The 23,071-nt window shown below is 40.6% G+C and overlaps 1 protein-coding gene across 1 annotated transcript in view; it reads right to left on the reverse strand.

The window, feature by feature from the left end:
- The window catches only part of sptlc1 (serine palmitoyltransferase, long chain base subunit 1), a 41,331-nt gene extending 39,405 nt beyond the window's left edge, over positions 1 to 1,926 (reverse strand). Inside the window, exon 1 of the mRNA XM_039759477.1 lies at positions 1,803 to 1,926. Coding sequence (XP_039615411.1) covers positions 1,803 to 1,856 — 54 coding nt within the window. The 5' untranslated portion in view covers positions 1,857 to 1,926. The remainder of the gene's footprint in view (positions 1 to 1,802) is intronic.
- Between the last annotated feature and the right edge of the window lie 21,145 nt (positions 1,927 to 23,071).

Consider the following 23,071-nt stretch of genomic DNA (forward strand, 5'->3'; position numbering starts at 1 on the left):
CATGAAACCATACTGCTGCTCACTAATCATCACCTCACTTCTTAACCTAGCTTCCACTACTCTTTCCCATAACTTCATGCTGTGGCTCATCAATTTTATTCTCCTGTAGTTACAGCAGTCCTGCACATTCCCCTTATTCGTAAATGTCGGCACCAGTACACTTCTTCGGCTTCCTCTCACTTTCCAAGATTCCTTTAAATAATCTGGTTAAAAACTCCACTGCCATCTCTCATAAACACCTCCATGCTTCAACTGGGACAATGAGCAAAATTCACACAGAAAATGATGGCAGTGCAATTCAAACCTGGTGTCTGGGAGCTCCGATGCAGCAACCCTACCTGCTCTGTCACTTTTTGAATGTCAAAATTTACTAAATTAAACGTTTGATAAATGATAAAATGTTTGCAGCAAATAAGCTTATGTTTGCATTAGGATTATTATTTGGCATTTAAAAAAAAATTATTTAACTTTATAGAAGTCAGGAACTGCTAAATTATTTTAACAGCTTAGAAAAACAGCACTACAAATAAAGCAAGTTATTTTAAGACTTGCCATGTCTTGTGCTTTTGTAATTTTGAATCAGAGCATTTCAAACTTCGTACGGGACATGAATGGTGAAGATAAAACTAATACGAATTGGTGCAACTAACCCGATACTGAAAATATTTTGATAAAACAAGTCATACTTCAAGAGGAATTTCTTTCAGGAGAATTAAATCTGTATTGTACAACTGACGGCTGATACCCCATCCACTGGTGAAAGAAGTATACTTCAAAGACAGAATGTTTCAGTCCTAGCACTGAGGCAACAATCTGGCTGGTCGAGAAAGAAGACAAATCACTGAATCGGTGCATCAATTTTCAAAAACACTTTACACAAAAATATTCTTAATACATCTCTTTAGGGGCCGACATCACTGCTGTATTAAGTGCAAGAGAGAAACCAATTATAGACGAGGTGCCACTTTTTATTAGAGGACACTCAAATGGAGAGCGAGTGGCATTGATCTGGAACAGGTACAAACCCTGGTTGATGTTGATCTGTGCGACACCATTACGAACCACTGCAACGCCTTGCGCCTCTGGTTACTGACGCTTAAGTTACCTGGTCTTATGAATTACAAGCAATGCACTGAACTTCATTTGATTACTTTCATGTCGATTTTTTAACAGACCGTTTTATTAGAGTAACGAAGTAATTCGGTAGTGAAAGTTCCGATTTACAAAACAATAAACTGTCACACTGAAATGCTGCTGAACGTATTTCATAATCTTCTGATGCTGACGCTCCGATAAAAGCGTAAGAAGAAATCTATCGGGAGTAGAAGAAAAGCAGGAACTAAAACCCAGAAAAACACTTCAATTTTTATTTTTAGGCACAAATGTTAGGGACTTGATTTACAGCAATAAAATTTCGTGTGATTAAAAAGTAAAACATAACTTGACGGCAGCTACCGAAATATTCGTATGCTTTCTTTTTACTTTAAATCACACCGGGCAACTTAGAGGACACCTAGTTGTTATCCGTTTCTAGTTGCTGATAGGTGCAATATAAAAAAACTGGGTCCATTCCCTACTTCTGATTGGTCCACTGCATTGTCTTTCAACCAAAACGTAGCTCCGCCCCCAACAACACTTCCTGAAGTAACGTTTGAGTTTACTACTTTTAAGAATGAACCTGTATTTCAAGTTTAACTTTAAAAAGTAAAGTTTCAGCGATGGATACCAATTAATATAGCTAAAGTAATGTATTCGAAAGAGGTAAAGCGACAAATATAAAGAAAAAAGACATTAGTTATTACCTCGTAAAAGGCTTGCACCATCTCCACTAACACCCACTGTTGCCCGGACGCCATCTTGCTGTTGTCCTGCGTCAGCCGGTGCCAACGTCATCGCGTCAGAAGTTGCGCAAGCGCAGAAGACATTGGTGCGTGTATTGGGCATGAACCGGAAGATCTGCACCATAAACCTGGTGTTCGCAGGCTGTTGCAATTATTCTAGATTTACATTAAGCGAAATTGGGTGCGACGTACGTGAAGTGATGTTAGTTGTTTGGAATTCAACTGACTGTGAGAAACGATGGAGTAACTTAATCGTGGGATCTCTAAGCACGTATATCGTTAGAATGACCTTTGGCTGCCCCTTTTTATTCAGTCCCTTAATTTGCAACGATTTCCTTTACCCCGTAGTAACTTCGAGTTACTGTTTCGGTTTTCATACTTTTCTAAAGTATCTTGAATTGTGTTTAATTTTATTATTTATACAGTCTTTGTATAGCACTTTAATACATTTTATAAGTATAGAGCATTTACATATTTATTACATCTTGAGCGTTGGATAAGGTGTGGGTCTTGCGACTGACACTGTTCATTCTGCGCTGGTTAAATTGACGTTTTTAGTAGTTATTGGGACGTGGGGGGATAAAACTACACCCTGTGGCTAGCAGGGAGGATCAATAACCTTTTATTATCATCTTATTATCACCTCCAAGTTCATTATTACGTTTATAGTCAGGTTGTTTTCAACCAATTTGAGACCTTCCCTTGGTCAGTGGTATTGGCCCTAAATAGAACTTCATCTTTTCTATGTAGTAATCGAATTGCTCAAAGTACAAAATTATGCTTATCTTAATAGGGTTAAGAGTATGAGAAAGATAGTTTTATTCCTAGTCAAGTTGAGGGGCCCCACAGAATAACTTAATAGTTACAAGGTCTGGATGTTCAGCTATAGTGCTACTTTTTTACTGCACTGACTTTTCCAAAGGTTACATTTAAATATTAATTAAATGTATATTATGATATAACATATTAACCATCATCAATCTACTACATAATAAAATACTACCATATGCGTCTGTGTGTCCAGTCCCTTCGAGCAATCTGATTGGTCAGTTTCGCTATGGTTACTCAGTCAAACGCAATCAAGCAAGGAAAAGCAAGAGAGGTTGAGACACACCATACCAAGGAAAGGCTTAGCAGAATTGTGGGAGTCACCCTCAGGTACAGCAGTTATACAAATGATATTTTCATAATGTATAAAGGGGGCCTGTCTAACATTGGTAGTAGTCAAAAACAAACAGGAGATGAGTAATGTGCCTCGAAATATGATTCTGAGAAGCAGGTTTTACGGGAACATGATTGAAAGAGGAAGCAGCAGGCTTTAGAGGTTAAAGGTTGCCGGTTCGAATCCCGTATATACCAAAAGGGACTCTGCTCTGTTGCGCCCTTAACCTGCAATTGCTGAGTGCTCTGAGTAGTGAGAAAAGCGCTATATAAAGGCAAAGAATTATTATTAAGACACACTGGGATACCAAAGAAAGGCATAAGAGAAATACTGAGGGTACTGACATGTAAAGCAAGAAATATTAAATGTTTAAAATTAGTTTTTTCGATTAGCTGTCTTCATAAAAAAGCTAAGGACTATTTATCACTCAATTACTTGCAAACTACTGGGGCTAGAATTTGGTGTAAATTGAAATCTTATGTCCTGATAAGTTCTGGAAATTAAAAAAAAAATGAAGTAGTGGCCACCTTGGCAAAGAGATCTGCAGTCATGTGTTTATTACAGAAAAGTGAGTGCACACCCAAGTGACATGGCAGAAAGAAAAAGAAGTGCAGCGATATCAGCTGATCATCAATCAAATTGCAGAGGCCATTTATGTGATGACAAACACCATAATTGAAATAAATACAGCAAAGAGCAGCAACATCTTCTGACTGTTAAGCATATCACACAAGGCCATTAAGTGACATAGAAAGAGAAGGACTAAGCAGACAAGATGCTGAACCACACTGATGAGCAAGAAGTAATCTTGAATACAAAGCAGTTGAGCATCACACAAACATGATGGCATTGCAGTACATCAGTAATTCCAAATCAGTAACTTTGAATCACTGCAGTTCCACAACCGCAAATGGCATACTTTTAATACTTTACAGCTTTATAAATGCATTAGTTCCTTCTTTCTTTTTTTTAACTTTTACTTTGTTCTTCTTAAAATAATTAAACCAATGACAGTTTTGTTAATATTCTCCACCTATCCGTGTGTGTTTTCTCCAGGAACTGTAGCTTTCCTTTGTGAGTCTTGTCCGGAGTTTGCTTCTGCTATGTGCCTTAGATGTGGGCTTCTGCTTTCTGCTGTCCCACAATGGAATAACCACAATATTCTGATTAATGGGTGGGGATCATAATACAACAGAATAAAATAAATCAGTTCACTAAGAATGATTGTAACACTAATTGGAGAGATCTACCCATCCTGCCTTCAACAGCATTTCCCAGCACCTCTTTGGAAATTCCCAGACTAATAGAAATAGAGAGCTAGGCAATCTCTCCAGCATGTGTTGAGCCATCTCTATACCCACCGTGGTAGCAATCCAGGAGGCAATGTAACCTTGTGTCCTGACTAACTAAACTGAGTCTCCTCAATGAGGAGGAGCAGTACTTCTAGTCCAAGGTCATCCCATCTTTATGAGCTTCTCACCCTGTAACAGGGAATGAGCACAGCAATGCTGCACACACAGAATCTTTTTTTGTACTCAGAATCAATTTTTTTTTCACTCACTACAAAGACCTTGTAGCCATAGTTGAGAATGGACATATACACCGATCAATACATTGAAAGTTTCAATTAAGGACTTGGCTCCTGCTTCGCCAAAACTGTCACCTAAAAATCTGCTGCCATAGAACCAATTGGCTGATCAATCTCTCATGCTTACCTGTAGCCCACTAATGAATAAGACTTGAGGTACCTGACCTTATGTACTTGGGGCAGCTGCCCATTGTTTACCTGCAACTCTGAGGCACAAAGTTTCAACTGTACTGTATCCTGCTTAACTATGAACTGTTACACTGAAGATAACAGTCATGTGACAACATCATCTTCAAATAACAGAGATGAAACCCCTAGGTCCCTAAACTGGATACTTTCAAATCACACCTGGATATCTGATCCATGAAAGGAACAGGAGAGAAAGCAAAATCAACACTTCTCAGAGCCCTGGTTGAATGGAGCCAGCAGCATGTTGTAGGCCCTCTATGAATACAAAACCAAATGTCAGACAGCTGCAGACCCAGAGCTCCTTGTTCTTGTAGCACATTTGGCATGACACCACGCACAAGCCAACAGATAAAGGCATCAGCCAAATAGATAATAATAAGAATAATATACTGTAATAAAAGAATAATAATTATACTGTATGTCCAGAGCCATGTTTTAGAAGGTTTATTAACTTGTTTGTCTTATGCTTTACCTGGAAGAAATTCAACACTGTCTTCCTTCCCAATGAACTCCCTGTAACTCATTAAAGTAGTTCAAGCAGGTAGCTACATCAATCTGTACATACATTAGGCTGCAGTTTATTCCATGTTGAAACAATTGTGTGTGCTATCTTCGATCTTCAGGAAATGCTCCACGTGTTTCTCCCTGTAAATACTCAAATTAGACACTGTAAAGGGACACAGGGAGGGCTTCAATGGATTCTATTAAATCCCCTAGAGGATAAACACATTTGTACAGTAGTTATTGTCAGAAAATTTGTGAAATGTATATACCATATCATCAATACTACTTTCTGGAGATGAATAAATCCACTAACAGGCTAACAATTTAAATAAAAACAGGTCTGGAAAATTAGAGCATTGGTTCTTATGTAAAAGTTATACATTCCCATGTAGCATATTAAAATAGAAAACAATAAAGTTCAAGTTCTAGCAGCTTTTATTGTCATTTCAACTATATACAGTTAGCTCAGTACATGTTATAACTAAACAAAGCTCCTCCAGGACCAGGGTGCTACGTAGAACACAGGACTACAGAAAAGGCTACACATTACAATGGCAAGTGCATGTGTGCGTCCATGTGCAAACATTGCAGGACAGTGCCAAGGCAGACAGTGTGTGGAGCCGACCCGGACACAGACAGGCGGACATGTTGTTTGTCACCACCACACGTATTTTATTTACAAATATATACAATAATTATAAATGGTCACTCAGACCCAGTTCGTGCACAATACCCCAAACACTCAGTCCTGGCCACAAATGCCTCTTCTTCAGGCCGCCTCCACACCTCTCTCATGCCTCGTCCTGCTTCCACCCAAGTCCAGCCCTGAATGAAGGGAGATGGCCCCTTTTTTATTCTCCCGGATGAGCTCCAGGTGATTCCCGACACTCCTTCATTGGCCACGCCCCAGCGTGGCGGAAGTGCCGGCTGTCCTCCCAGCAGCTCTCCGGGCGCCCTTTTAATTCTTCCCCCCAGCACTTCCTGGTGTGGTGGAAGTGCTGAGGTAACAGGTCCCCAAGGCATTGGGGCGCCTCCTGGCGGTGACCACGGGCCCCTACAGGGTGGGGCTTCCATGCCCTCAACCCGTGGCTCCCAAAGCAACCAGGAAGGCAGCCCCCACATGATCCAGGGTGGGTGTAGACCCACATCCGGTTCCTCATGGTGTCCCGGCCGGGTCGTTGCCCCTGGCATCCCTGACAAGTGGTACAAACGAGAACAGTGCAACACTGACAAATGCACAAATATGATATCTAAAGGTACCAAAAAAAAAGAGGGTTGTGCCAAAATGTGACAGTAACTTAATAGAAGGAGTAGATATAAGCATGACACTGGAAGTAGGAAGAAGGTAACAGTATAAAAATAAAAATAAAGACATGATCTAGTTCAGTGGGAAGTTGTGTGTGCTCTCAGTCTAGTCCCTGTGTGTTTAGGAGCCTTATTGCTTGAGGGAAGAAACACATTCTGGTAGTGAAGGCTCAAATGCTTTGGTACCTTTTTCCAGACAGCAGAAGGGTGAATAGTTTATGTGAGGGGTGTGTCAGGTCCTCCACAATGCTAGTGGCTTTGTGGATGCAGCTTGTTGTGTAGATGTCCATGATGGAGGGAAGAGGGATTCTGATGATCTTCTCAGCTCTTCTCACTATTCACTGCAGGGTTTTGTTTGCCCCAATCTGCCACCCTCAGAATTTCATTTGTTATGTCAGATGAGGGAAAGCCATCAAGGATGGAGATTTGATGATGCAGGTGAAGCAGAAGAAGCTATCAGACGCAGGACCAGGGAGTGACCAAAAGATTTTTCTAAAAGTGGGGTTGACAACTAGGTTTAAAGGTGGTGCAAATGCTCTGGACAGAGTTACTCTGCACATGTATGTACAGTAGTTGCACGTGTCTTGTGTTGTTAATAAAAGCGGTGTGACCTCACAGGCATTACTTTCGGCACAACCATCATATTTTACAATATAGTATATTGTAATGTATATAATAACCCAGCCACAGGGGATATACAAACCAGTGTTTCTTCGTAAAAGTCTGGATAAATGGTGAGGGTTAAGTCAGGAAGGGCATCCGGTGTAAAATTTTGGTGGAGGCCCGGGTTAACAGGATGGTAGTGAGACCAGCTATGTTATATGGGTTGAAGATGGTGGCACTGACCAAAAAACAGGAGACAGAGCTGGAGGTGACAGAGTTAAAGATATTATTATTATTGCATTGGGTGTGACGAGGATGAATAGGATTAGAAATGAGGACATTAGAGGGTCAGCTCAGGTTGAACGGTTTGGAGACAAAGTCAGAGAGGCGAGATTGCATTGGTTTGGACATGTGCAGAGGAGAGATGCTGGGTATACAGTATTGGGAAAAGGATAGTAAAAATATAACTGCCCAGTAAGAGGAAAAGAGAAAGGCCTAAGGGTAGGTTTATGGATGTGGTGAGTGAGGACAGACAGGTGGTGGATGTAACAAAGCAAGATGCAGAGGACAGGAAGATATGGAACAAGATGATCTGCTGTGGCAACCCCTAATGGGAGCACCTGAAAGAAGAAGAAGACTGTAATGAATATAAAATATTAATATATGTTGTAATATATTTCACATGTGTTTTATTTTTGTAATGGGCTGTGGTACAATGCACTTTAGATTATACTTATTATTATCCCTGGTGTTCTTGCCCCCTTACTGCTTTAAATATATATTTACTCCCTTTAGGTGGTATTTGTAAGAAATTTGGAATTAGTTTTCATTGTTATGCAGATGATACTCAGCTGTATATGTCTACAAAGCATAACTCTGTCTCTCTTCCTTCCTGCCTCAATAATTATCTACTTGAAATAAAATCTTGATTTTCTTCCAGTTTCCTCCAACTCAATAGCCATAAGACAGAGGTTCTTCTCATTGGCTCCATGTCTACTTTATTAAAATACAGTAGTTTTTTCACTTAACATTGACGGTACTTCAGTCAGGTTAAGAGTTTTGGGGTTATTTTTGATAGTACTCTGTCTTTTGAATCCTATGTCAATAATGTTATATCGTCATATTTGTTCATCTCCATAGCATTTAACGACCCTCCCTCACACTAAATGGCACTGATATCCTTACTCATGCATTGGTCAATTCCCACATTAATTATTGCAATTTTCTTCTCTTTGGTCTTCCACATAATATTCTCCATAAACTACAGCTTGTTAAGAACTCATCTGCCTGTATTATAACTCAGACCTCTTCCACACAACACATTACTCCTGATCTTAATAAGTTTCATAGGCTTCCTGTAAAATTTCACATTGATTTTAAAATTCCTTTACTTACCTTCAAAGCACACCATAATCATTATACTTCTCTGACCTCATACATTTCAATATCCATAACTGAACTCTTTGGTCCTCGCCATCTGGTCTTCTCATTACCCCCCTGCACGCCTCATCACCATGGATTCTAGTGTATTTAGTCGTACTGCTCCTCGTCTCTGGAACTCTCTACCATAAAACATTCGGACATAGATTCCCTACCAATTTTCAAATCCTGTCTTAAGACTCACTGATTTAGATAAGCTTATACACTACATGACCTCAGCCTGTATTCTTATTTGCTTTGTTTATTTTCAGTTCCATAGATATATGTGTTTACATGTATGTTTACTTATTGTTGGTTTTATGATTTTATTGTTTGTACTGTATCCTTGGGTGTTTAGAATGGCACCTTGAAATAACTATTATTATTATTATTATTATTATTATTATTATTATTATTATTATTATTATTAACAGCCCAGTGTTCTATGTAATGATTAGATTATAAGTATAGTATGAGACGAAGAAACACAACATAGTGTTAAACAGAGAAATATAATCTACAGAGAATTAAATGTGCATTATGTACAGTGTATTGAGTGATATTTTAGAGCCACAGCCAATAGAGAGATGCTGGGTTAAAAACATCAAACCTCCATCTGTTATGAACTTGAGAGTTCCAAAGCAAAATAAGTCCCAAAATAGTTCAAAATACCCACTAGAGGGGGAACCCATCAGCCCCGACAAGTCACCAAAAAGGGTAACAAAGAATTCTTATTAATAAAAAGGTTTATTTTCACAAAAATCCTCTGATGCACAAAATAGGCTTCAAAAGACTACTGGAAGAACTCACCACCACCACTAGCACATTCAGAATGAACTGCAATGGACTGTGGGTTGTACTCACCTTTATAGGACTGAGGGAAGTCCATTTACAGAGATGGGGAGGTGCCCCCGCCTTTTGGGGGGTCACCTACAAAACACACAGAACATAAAATAAAATACACAGATACATAGAAACTAAATTGACACAAGCAAAAACATCAAAAATGAAGAAAACAGACATAAAAATGGTATTTTGAAACCCAGCCATGGGAGGACTTTTGGCTGAAATATAGCAACATTTATCCTTCCATTATTTAATCTGCTTGTACTTTTCAGTGCCACAGTTACTATCAACATTGCACACCAGGTGTACACCAAATGCTGGACCAGACACCAGACACCAGAAAAACATATACAAAGACACAGAGAACATGCCAAGTCAGTCTGACTATGGAGCTCTGTAACTGCCACTGTGCCATTCTCATTTGCTCACCAGTATGTACAAAAATCCCATAAACAATAGTTAAAAGGTAATAAAATAGATTACATATTCAAAAAGTCTAGACATTGAAAAACACAAAATGGAAAACTGTACTTTAGCAAATGTTCCTGCTATTAAATAAAAAGAAAATATAAAAGAAACTAACATGAGAACAAATGGCTGTTTTCATCTGCTCACTAAATGTCTCCAGAATTCCTAATATGAACTTTCATATTGTTACAGCTTGGCTCAAGCAGAAGTGGCAGTGGACAGAGACTTGATGGGATGGAGGAGTTCACACTAATCACTGAAGAGTCCTGTCAAGTGCCAGTGTAAGTATGTAAGTAAAATGGCCACCAGGGGGCAATAGGCTACTTACGCTCACAAGGTACCCCACATGTGATTAGCTTCTGGGCCCAAAGTAAAGGAGAGGTCCTAGGCAATGAGAAGAAGGCCATGATGATGTGAGGTGGCAGCAAAGTGTTACCAATGTGGAAAAGGTGAAGCCCTGCTGCATATTACATTGACCAGACAAGGTCACAGTCGTGTTGGCCCTTTAATGGCAAACTGGGGCTCTGGGGTGCAGGGTTATCTGGAGCTTCTAGTGGGAGCTTAGTAAGAAAGCATTTTCATTAGTCATTCTTGATACCAGAACTGACCTGGTGGAGTTTAATTGCTGCTCTGTGCATGTTGGCTATTCATCTCGCAGTCAGGAAGTAAGCTGGGTGAAAGGTCAATTGGCGGATATGTAAGAGAGAGAGAGTGGGGGTGACGATACTTCAGGTCAAGCCACCCCAGGCAGACAGAGGCTTAGACTTGTTGGTACCTCTTTAGATTTGCTTACACCTTTAAATTAAACACTTTACATGTAGTGAATTTTGTGATTTCTTTTTTAAAAAGATGTTTAGTCTCCAGTAGTGGAAGGTATTATATAAAGTGAATAAGACTAACAGAAATAACAAAGCCATTAAATATCCTTACACATGAGCCCACCTGAGAATCAGCTGCTAGCCATTTGTAAAGTTGGGTGTTGCATTTGGTTGCCTTGTGAAGTCTCGCTTTCTGACAGTAATTGCACATAATAAATCAGACAATTAAACCAGGGGTGCCCACACTTTTTCGGCTTGCGAGCTACTTTTAAATTAACCAGGTTGAAATAATCTACCTACATTAAAAATGCTATATATATATACAGTATATATACTGTATATATATATATATATATATATATATATATATATATATATATAGAGTATACTTTATACATGAAATGTATGTTGTCGTACCTTGCATAACTGAATAACCTTTATGGCACAATAAGAATTCAATATATTTATGGTCACTACAGTATTTGGATTTAATAATCGTCATGCGGGAAAAGGCTGACTCGAATAAATAAGTAGAGCCGAATAATGCAGTGAAGGAGCTTTTGAATTCAGCCGAGTGAAAAATGACGGCTGTCCGATTAACTGCGATTTTAGTTCCCTCTACTTTCTCTTTCTCAAATCACTTTTTGGAAGGACGTCAGTTTCGTAGGTTTTAGGAACAGTTTGAAAGTGCCTTTCCACATTTTCCTTCTTTGGAATAGCAATGATAGATTGACAGATCAGACAAACGCACTTCGATTGTGACATTGTGAGAAAAAAATCCTCTTCCAATTCCACATCCAGCACATACCCTCCCCAAACAATTTTTTTAATCCCTTCTTCAGTCGATATAAATTGGAAGGTTAACTAGATCACTTAGATAACTGGAGTTTTGCAGTAGCTCGCGCTTTTGATCGTGCATGCGGGATGACCAGTGTGTTAGAAGAGATCTCAGACTGGCTGCCCTGTATGTCAATCAAGTGGCAAATGCCATAGGGAGGATATATGATAGACTAACGTTTAAAAATGTTTTCTTTTGAATGCAACTCGATCTACCTGCACTACCTTTGTGATCTTACCGGTCGATCGTGATCGACGCATTGGGCACCCCTGAATTAAGTAATGCAACTGCAAGAAGTGATAGCATTGAAAAACTGATGTGTCTCTTATTCGTAAATCTCTCAAAATACAAATCAGAGAAATGGCTTTCTACTCCCTGAAATGTCAGTGAAAACCATCAGTGCTTTAAAGGCCTTCTAATCCACACAATGTGACTTCAATTTCCTGCATCTGCTTCTCCCATTCATTCAGATCAAGCTGGCCCTGGAGACCACATGTGAGTTGACACGTTAGCAGTTTTAAACATTGAAATTTATGGTGAAGAATGATGTGCTGATATGAATATAGAGAAGTGAAGCAGAGTGGTTGTGTCTGGAGAGAGAGAGATTGGTAATCTTTTATCTTTTCTCTATTGTGGATGGGTGGAAGGACACAAGTGGACTTGAAGGAAGTGATGGGGTGCCACCCAGATCACTCCATTTAACCATAACTTAAATATTTTTAAAGAAAACAGGCACACAATGGTGCAAAAGGTAACAGACAGTCCCCTCGACTCTCATAAACTAACAGCTCGCTAGAGCAGGTCTTTTCTGGGAGCTCCATTCTGGTTGTAGTTCAGGCCCAGACTGAGATGACCCTCACTGGGGGATCTAGTCTTTTATAGTCATGTAATCGAAAGGGGCGGAGTCAGTTACCCTCACTGACTGTCTTCTTGCTGTTGCAGGTAAAAGAAGGGATGATACTGTTAGTGACAGCGCCACCCTCTCGCCACGGGGTGGTATCACTTACCGCAGATAAGCTCATAAGGTGACCCTCTGACATGCATGTGTGACAATATCCGTTATTTGAAGCCAGGTTTTCTATTTTAGGATTGTGGGTGCACGATGCAGAAATCAACCCTGGGCTGAGTGTATATTCATTACACTCCCACACATCCCCATACTCAGCCAGGCTGAGCCAATTTAGAGTCTCCAGATAAATGTTCACCTTTTTCGAATATGGGAGAAAATTAGTAAATTCCAATAAACATATAGAAACTGAGCTACAAATCAAAGTAAGGTCCCTGAAACAGTGAGGCAACAGCACTAACCACTGAGCCACATGCTGCACATTACTTACATCCATAATCATATCATAGCTAGACAGACATAGTGCCTATGAAAAGTATTCACCAGTGGGAAATTTTCACATTATATTTTTATACAGCATTGACCGCAAGATCCCGAACTATCTCAAAGGGAAGATCTATAAAGTGGCTGTCAGCCCAGTGGCCATGTGTGAGGCTGAATTCTAGCCGGCCTCAACCAAGCACGAGCAAGCGCTGCATGTCATGGAGATGTAAAAAATAGCAATGGTACTTGGCCTCAACAGATTCGACCATGTTATGAACAGAGATTTCTAGAAGCTCATGTACATGGCGCCAGTTAATGAGAGATTTCACAGTGTATGGCCACGTCATCCGAAGTGACGACAGCTCAGTGGCCATGACAGCTCTATGCCTGATCCCACAAGGAAGACCAAAAAAACACTGGCTTGATCAAACCAAACCTCTCACTGCATGCCCAGCATACCTGGAAAGGGATCTCTCTTTGAACTGCCTTTCCCAAGGTTGCTTCCCTTTTTTCCCCAATAAGGGTTTTTTTGGAGTTTTTCCCTGTCTTCTTAGAGAGTCAAGGCTGGGGGGCTGTCAAAAGGCAGGGCCTGTTAAAACGCATTGTGGCACTTCTGGTGTGATTTTGGGCTATACAAAAAATAAATTGTAGTGTATTGTATTGTATATACGGCAAGTCAACGTCGCCTCCGAGGATGCCCTTGACCGAAACAAGTGGCGATTGGTGTGTTCAACAGCTGACCCTGCACGAAAGCAGGACAACAGCTAGGAAGAAGAAGAAAGATTTTTATACAACATTGAATCCAATTAGTTTTAATTTGGCTTCATTGATATTCATCAACAGAAAAGACTCTATAATGTCAAAGTGAAAATTGATCTATAGTACAGTATATGGTCAAAATTAATTACAAATATAAAACACAAAATAATTGAAGTAAATGGAGGTGGGCAGCCCAATGCAGGGACTACAATTCCCATCAGGCAGCAGGAGAGCACTGGGGCTGATGGGAGGACTCTGTTATCAGCACACACAAAGTTTTGTAGGATCTCATCCAAGGGTTCCAACTACAGAGGGATCACAGTCCTCAGCCTCCCTGGAAAAGTCTATTTGGGGGTCCTGGAGAGGAGTGTCCATCAGATAGTCGAAACTCAGTGTGGTTTTCGTCCTAGTTGCGGAACGGTGGACCAGCTCTACACCCTTGACAGGGTCCTGGAGGGTGCATGAGAGTTTGCTTAACCAGTCTACATGTGTTTTGTGGACTTGGAAAAGGCGTTCGACCATGTCCCTCGGGAAATCCTGTGGGGGGTGCTCTGGGAGTATGGGGTACCGGACCTCCTGATAAGGGCTGTTCGGTCCCTGTACAACCGGTGTCAGAGCTTGGTCCACATTGCTGGCAGTAAGTCAAACCCGTTTCTGGTGAGAGTTGGACTCCGCCAGGGCTTCCCTTTGTCTCCGATTCTGTTCATAACTTTTATGGACAGAATTTCTAGGCGCAGCCAGGGCGTTGAGGGGGCCCAGTTTGGTGGACTCAGGATTGGGTCACTGCTTTTTGCAGATGATGTTGTAGCAGTTTGCTTCATCAGGTCGTGATCTTCAGCTCTCTCTGGATCGGTTCGCAGCTGAGTGTGAAGCGGCTGGGATGAGAATCAGCACCTCCAAATCTGAGACCATGGTCCTCAGCCGGAAAAGGATGGATTGCCTTCTCAGGGTTGGGAGTGAGATCCTGCCCCAAGTGGAGAAGTTCAAGTATCTAGGGGTCTTGTTCACGAGTGAGGGAAGAATGGAGCGAGAAATCGACAGGCAGATCGGTGCGGCGTCCACAGTGATACGGGCTCTGCATCAGTCTGTCGTGGTGAAAAAGGAGCTGAGCCGAAAGGCAAAGCTCTCAATTTACCGGTCCATCTACGTTCCTACCCTCACCTATGGTCATGAGCTGTGGGTAGTGACCGAAAGAACGAGATCGCGAATACAAGTGGCTGAAATGAGTTTCCTCCGCAGGGTGTCTGGGCTTTCCCATAAAGATAGGATGAGAAGCTCGGTCATCCGGGAGGGGCTCAGAGTAGAGCCATTGCTCCTCTGCATCGAGAGGAGTCAGATGAGGTGGCTCGGGCATCTGATCAGGATGCCTCCTGGATACCTCCCTGATGAGGTGTTCCGGTCACGTCTAACTGGGATGAGGCCCTGGGGAAGACCCGGGACACACTGGAGGGACTATGTCTCCCGGCTGGCCTGGGAATGCCTTGGGATTCTCCCAGAAGAGCTGGAAGAAGTGGCCAGGGAGAGGGAAGTCTGGGCATCTCTGCTGAAGCTGCTGCCCCTGTGACCCGATCTCGGATAAGCAGAAGAGGATGGATGGATGGATAGAGGATCTCATCCAAGATGGCAGATACAGCATTTTCTTCTCAACTAATGTGGGTAACAATTTTATTGAATTACAGCTTTTAACTAAAAGCACATCATTTTGTCTCATTGTGGGTTGTGTTTAGCCATTTTGAATTTCCAAAAGATATTGTTTTTCTTTTTATTTTCATGTGGACTCTTTTCTGAGAAATATACAGGTCCAAAAGATTTTACAGTGTTGCCAAAATCTTAAAGATCAACATTCCTTTCTTTCATGTCCTTTCATGCATTTTCAGCGAGTTGCACAGTTGTGAAAGATTAACATGACTTTTGTGACACTGTGTGTGAAAGGTAACTTGGCTTTTTTGCTCACCATTGCTATTTGAGATGTTATTTTATACGAACTAACAGAGTGAGATTCAGCCTGCCCAATGTGACAGTGGTGGCCTGCTCCATCTTCTTCAGGCTGGAATTTCATTGTGTACACATGACAATAGCTCTGAAATTAACTGATGACACGACAAGTTTTAGCAAAACAAAACCTCACATTTTTTAAAAACCTAAATGCTATTGTACATCTACATACTGTATCATTACTAAGTGTGTTAGAGATAAGCCATGATGAATCAGAAAGAAACGTAATGCTTGCACATATCAAGTCACTATTTAGTATAGGATAAAAAGTGAAGTTTTGAGGACGCCATTAGTAACTTTTACTGTTTCCTGATGGTAGACAATTATTCAAGTACATTTTATGATGAGGCACCTACTGTATAATTTTAGGCTTTAATGCCAATATAAAGCCGTGATTTGTAGTAAGAATAAATGAACGTTGAATGAATTAACTTTGAATCATCTTAATAACATCATCAAATACAGCTACTGGTATTGTCCCCTTAATAATATAGAGACCTGCAGTGACATCTGTGAACTCCAGTCCCCCGAGCCCCCTACTATGGATGCTATCCATGTTCCATGGATTCAGCTGTTCAACAAGCAATCTAGTTTATTAATGTGGGATTAAAAATCTATTCTTGAAACCACACTAAACTGCCAAATATAAAGAACCAACATTCATGGTGCCAACCCGGCAAGGAATTACAGCAATTATGGAATCCAATCATAAACAGAACAAACAAACTCGACTTCTGAGAGCAGAGAAATTGGCAGAGAGGTAGTGTAGATGACGGACAGAATGCTTGCGTTTCATCCGGCAATGACAACAGCATTGACATTTAAAAAACACAAAAATATTTGCCTTCTTACTTTAACCCATTATATAAACATACCAGGACAGCACTACGTACTTCAGCTAGTTGCATAAACAGTTGAAAGTGTTTCTGTTCAGCTGGTTAGATCTACAACAAATTAATTCACTTGCATTCCACATCTGGGAGACGACTCAAACATACAAAAAAATTACAAACAATACACACAATCAAAATGTAAAAACAAGTGAGGGCCATCACAGAGTGGCTACCTCTGAGTTCTGCAAATCACAGTACGTCTATACCTGGGATTTGCTTATTGACCCTTTGGAGACTCAACTGGCCACCTGTGGGTTTCCCATACAATGCCTTGGCTCATAGGCCACACTGCCACCGTCTCTTAATGATCGCCACAGTTCACTTGGTGCATCTCCTCCTGCATGCTTTCCTTAATTCACCCTGCCATCTGTGTACATCTCTGACAAGGGGCTAAAGTGTCATATTAATGGGCAACAAGGTCTGAACCAATTCGATGGATGAGGACAGCTACGTTTACAAGTGACTTCATGCCACATTAATCTGATGCATGTTTTTTTCAGGCAGGAGGGCTTGATTAATCCTTTATTTTCTGAACGTTTCTCAAGCAGATGGACCCAACCCTGCCAACACTGCCCAGAAGGCATTTATTGCACTTAGACAGGGCCCCAGCACAGTGAAGGACACACTCTCATCCATTCATTCCTTATCCAACACTCTTAATCCAGTTCAGCAGCACCGGGGCCAAATGCTGTCCCAGTAGTCTCAAACTCAAACTTCAGGGCACTTTCATTTGCTACTTTAATTATGGTTATCTAATTAAAAAGGATTGCATTTAAAAGTGATGGAATTGTTAGCACTGATGCCTTCACTGGTCCAGAGTTGTGGGTTCAAAGCTCTGAATGGGCACTGCCCATGTTGGGTTTACACTTCCTCTCCATGTATGTGTGGGCACCCTTAAGACATGCATGATAAATTACTTGGCAGCTCTGAATTGACCCCCCACTTGAAGGTGTCCTGCGATGGATTGAAGAACCAGGGCCATATGCCTGAGGCTTCCAGGATAGGAATTCGTTCCCTGCACACCTTAGCAGGATGCGGACAAAAGATGGATTGAGGCGTAGATGCTTTTAAAAAATAGAAAGGAACCTGTTATTTTTTAAATGTAAAAGGTAAGTCTAAACCCATCAGTGACAGGGTTAACATGGGACCAGATGTGAGCACATACTGCCCTGATGCAGAAATTCTCAAGTTCCATCCTGGGGACCACAGTGGCTTCAGGTTTTCATCCCAGCCAGCTTCCCATTTCTACCTTAAGTAACAAAGATGTAATTTCTCAGTTTCTCTGTTTTGGTGTCAATGCAGATATTACAAAACTGAGTTTGATAAATTTCTGTTAGAATATTGCAAACCCATATGTGCTGTGTTATGTGTGGATAATCTAGCGTTGTTTTATCTTGGTTCTTCAATTTTCCTGGTCAGGATTTTCATTCTACTTTACAGGCCAGGGGTCCCCAGCTTTGGTTTTGGAGGTCTGCAGTGACTGTAGGTTTTCATCCCAACCAGTTTTATAATTCTAAGCCAGGCATAGCAGATAACAAAACTTGATATTTAATGGTATGGCTTGATAGTGCATTCATTCTTCCAGATCAAAATTTAGATTTTTTTTGTTTTATGGTCTCAAGCAGATTTGTACCTCTTGGCTGTACCATTCTGTCTCATGTATTTCGGAACATTTTATTAACACAAACATTTCATGATGTACAGTACGTACTCAGGTTTAAATGGTTAGCTGGAGAGCTGGTGGCTCCTTTGTCATTTGTACCTCATTATTGACTGATGGCCTGTTAATAAAACTGACAACAACCTAAATGCAACAGTTTAAAAGTAAAATTGGGAATGAAATGTTCAGAATCATAACAAATGAGTTAACTAAAAGTAAGTTTAGCTTTAACAGTAAATAAATGGGTTAAAGCAAAATCCTGCAGCCACTGCAGCCCAGCAGGACCTGAGTTGAGCATCCCTGTTCTGGCATTCTGCGTATTCAAACTGGTAGCACATGTAAAGTCAGGTATCATGGAGGTGCCCACTAATTCCACTGAATTTCCCAGGGCAGGGCAGGTGGGCCCAAAGTAGTGGAGGTGTGAGTCTGTCCTTCCAGAGTGTGTTTACTGACTACTGGCTGACTGTTGTGCTTATTTCCGACAGCAGCAACAATAAAAATGATTTTTTTTCGCACTGATATTCACTTTATTGCATGCACGCTTATAATACATTTATCTGTACTGATCTTGCTCTACATGAATACGTAAGTTGATTTACAATGCAAGAATCAATGTAAATATTGCACACTAAGCAACAGTAAGTTAACATGAAAGCATATGTAACATCAGATTGATATGAAGGTACTGAACAGAGTCATGCATGCGCATCAGGGGATGTCCTTACAGACTCCGTCGGGGTATGTAATAAAACTCTGGGATGACAGGGGCCACTGTAAATAACATTGTTATCTCCATCTTTCTCCACAGTGCCAAAAAACTGCCCAGTAAGTGTAACGGACTCCGCCCCTTCCGGTTCACTCACCATAAAAGCTCAGGGTTCCCAGAAGGTGGTATCATTTTTGGCAAGAGCTACCCACTTGAGGGAGCTCCTGTGATACTGTCCCGATACCAGCAGCTATCCAGCCAGTTTATTAAGTTTATTTCTGTCCAAGTCATTGGAAGGCAAGTGAGCCTAAGGCAATTTATTTTTGTTGGACTTACAAGCATTAAATGGGATGACCCAATTGTCACCTCAAGTTTTCATTTTGCGGAGCTGTCATTGCTGCACCCAGCCACAACATAAATCCTTACTGACTCCGTAAAACTCTCAAATAAAGGAACAGAATGTTTTTTTCACTTGACAACACTTGAGTTTGGCTCAATAGCACCTTCTAGTGGACCACAACTGATATATGTGATGCTGTACTTACCTGCCCAGTAAAAATGTCAGGTATAGGAAGGAGTACAGGACCACCCTAGCAGATCTGCAGCCTTTCAGTACTTGGTGTCACCTGCCCTAATTTTTTCTTCTCTCACCATTGACAATATTGGAAGGCAATTAGGAGAGCAAATTCCTCAAGAAAAATGAGGAATTAATAAGAAAATGTCAAAAGACAGTTTAGCATAGCAAAAATACTAAACACATTACTAAATTTGTAAATTTAAAATTCGTACTACTTATGTGAATGTAGAATAAAAAGACCAACCAATTATACATTGAGATTAACCAGTGGTTAAATGATTCACTTATTATGAAAGTGTTTGAAACAAAAACCCGCAGTAGTGATGGATGCCAGGAGCCGAACATTCTGAGCAACCTGCTTTAACGCAGCCCATAAAGGCCTCCCATTACTGCAGTCTTTATCCAAAATAATTTTTTTTTAAATTGGATTCCTACACAGTGTTGTCACTTGGGTTGGTTTCACCTAGTGCAGTAATCAAAGCTGGAGTAAGACCTCCATAGGCCCCTGGGTGGGTAACCTGATGAACTTAACAGAGAGTTAATTATACTATAACCAATGCAGTGCATAGACACTCCACCCTTTAATGCAATCATTTTAAATTTTAAGTGAGCAGCCTATACACTGCAATAAAATGAAAAAGTATAAAAAAAATATTGAAAGGTACAGATTAAAACTATGCAAGTAATTGTGTTACACAAATACACATTAGAGATATAATAATCTTATATATAAACTTCTACATGTGGAAGTGTGTGTGCCTGCCTCTCCGGCCTGGAAGTGAGAGGTGGAGTCGGGGTAAGGACTCCACCTCCAAGGAAATAGAAAACTCGCTTAGCCGCTAATAACACAAGCGAGACGAGCACGTCAGCAAAACGAACCCACCGAAGAAAGAGTCACTCGCTTAGCTGCTAATGCACAAGTGATGCGAGCACATTGGCAAAACAAAACCTCATAAGAGAGAGATGCCCAAAGTAGTTCCTTTCAATTACCTGACATCCCTACATTACAATTCTTTTCTGAAGATTTCAATAGTTTCTAGGATCCCGGGCTTTTTACAGCATGGACTTACACAGCTAGTTGCTATATAATTATTTAACAATAAAAAGAGTTAAATATAAATAATGGATTGATTATTTTTACAGGGTGTGTGTTTCTGTTCTTGATTTGATTAGCTGGAGAAAAGGCGAGGGGAGTCCTTCATGATCATGGCTATCCTGGTAATGCTGTTTTTTTTTAATATGTAAATGTTTCATCACTTTTGCGCAACATTGAACGTGTTTGTGTTTTAATTTTTTTCTATTACTGGATACAGCTAAGAAAACAAATGTAATGTTTTCTTGTGTAATCATGGTGAAATAAAAAACCTTGACCCAATGCTCTGCACAGAAAGAAATGCCCAAAACAGCAACCTGAAATTGAGCGTTTGTGCCACAAGGGGGCGACATGTACTGTCAAATGAGAACGTGGGGCGTCAGCTGGGCACACACAGTTCACATGGCAGCGTGCAATTCCTTCACCAAGGAATGAAAACACTTAGTCCTTGTCTTTCAACTACCTTAGAGCACAGAAAGGGCTCAAGTGGCAGGAAAACGTGTCATCAGAAATGTAGCTTTTATGCAAAGGACAATGATAACCTCAACCTGTTTGGAGAAGTCACTATAAAAACCACCAAGGTCATCTCTCATCGGACTGTTCATTGTAAATTGAAGAAGGAGTAGGAGCTCGCATTCAGCCCTGGAGCAGTCACCCATTTATACCTCGAGGACACAGATGGCGCAGTGCAGATTTGAAATCTACAGGCAGCTACTGTGGCAAAGCAGATGAGCTGACCGGGGCAGAAGACCTAAGAACGCAGCCTGAACTTTGATCAGTTAAAAGAGAAACAGGCCTGACAGGTTAACAGTAAAGGAGAACATTTTTTTTGTAATGTGGAACTCTTCAGAGTAATGCCTGCTTTAGTAAACATATTCTTGTTATTTTTGCATATTTAGCAAATAAATTATGTAGTTACAGAAAAAAAAGCATTTTAAATTGGTTCATAGCAGATCAATCCCCACCATCAATAACAGGTGGAAGACTAGAGCCAGCCCCGGGTAGGATGCCAGTTTACTGGAGGGCCCACTCATGTGCACAAACAGCATTTACTTTGCCACAAAACTGCACTAGTCTGCAAATTGACTCATCAAAAATGTGAGGTGCTCTTTGTATTTGAGGGTGCTGAATCCAAATCCGAGATTGCGTTGGTTTGGACATGTGCAGAGGAGAGATCCTGGGTATATTGGGAAAAGGATGCTAAAGATAGAGCTGCCAGGCAAGAGGAAAAGAGGAAGGCCTAAGAGAAAGTTTATGGATGTGGTGATGGAAGACATGCAGGGAGTGGATGTAACACAGACAGAACGACAGGAAGACAGGCAAAAAGATGATCTGCTGTGGCAACCCCTAACAGGAGCAGCTGAAAGAAGAACAAGAAGAAGAAGAAGATTATCAGCAAGGACTGTCTTCTAATTAAGAAACTACAGTAGTTGGAAGAAAAACCTGCAGCCACTGTAGCTCTCCAGGACGGTGATTAAGGATTTATGCTATGACTGTTAAACAATATGTTAGCAAAAAAGCATGCGTTTTGCACATTTTGAGCATACATATGGATTAATAAAATATGTAAAAATCAAACAAAAAAAATAACTGATGTGTGGATTATGCAAAACAAGTAATATGAGATGTTTTTTTCAGTGGACTTTTTCACATTATTTGACATTCTACAACATTTTCGTAAATATTGGGTCCTGTTTATTATCTCCATTCTCCATGAAAACATGAGACTGAAATGTTTCAGCTACATCCCATGTAAGTAACACATAAAAAATATATATTATTGAGTATTCCTATATTATACAATATATTGCAAACCTATGTTTGTTCCTGTGTTTTTGTGCAATCCCTTTAGAATTGTCTCCATAAATACTAATATATTAAAGGAACTTTGATTTTTTTGAGTCATGATTTTTTTTCTTTTTTTATGGTTTTCTTCTCACCTTTTCTAAGCATTTTTATTTTTTGCTATTTTATGGCCTATGCCCAGACTGAAGCCTGGCTGTTGAGTTTAGGGCTTGGCTGCTAGTGGTGAGGCTTAGTCTGGGAGGCACACCAGTTTGAAGTTCTGGTCTGGCTGGACTTCCCCCGCTTTTTTGCACTTAGTTTGTGGCATTGTGCACTACGCAAGTACCCCAACATTAGCCCAAAAGATAAACCTGGCTTGTACCAGCTGCCGCTGGGATTGGCACCGGCTGCCCATAATTTTTAGCTGGATAAGTGGTGAACCTAAAAGTGGTCTCTGTTTGGGTGTTTGAGGCAGTGTGTCCTCCATTGAAGTGCTGCTGGTACACACATGAGGTTAAATAGTCATTTTAAAGGGACAGCCTGCTGTTCTGCTCACAGTTGATCGATTTGGTTCCACACAAGCCTAAATCTGACTGAGTAGATCAGATGGTGGGCATGTGGCAGTGATGTGCAATCAGGTTTAGTCACATTTAACTCGATTAGATGCCTGACACTTACAGCATATCGATTTA

Source organism: Polypterus senegalus, chromosome 7 (genome assembly GCF_016835505.1).
Source record: "Polypterus senegalus isolate Bchr_013 chromosome 7, ASM1683550v1, whole genome shotgun sequence".
NCBI classification, from domain to species: domain Eukaryota; kingdom Metazoa; phylum Chordata; class Cladistia; order Polypteriformes; family Polypteridae; genus Polypterus; species Polypterus senegalus.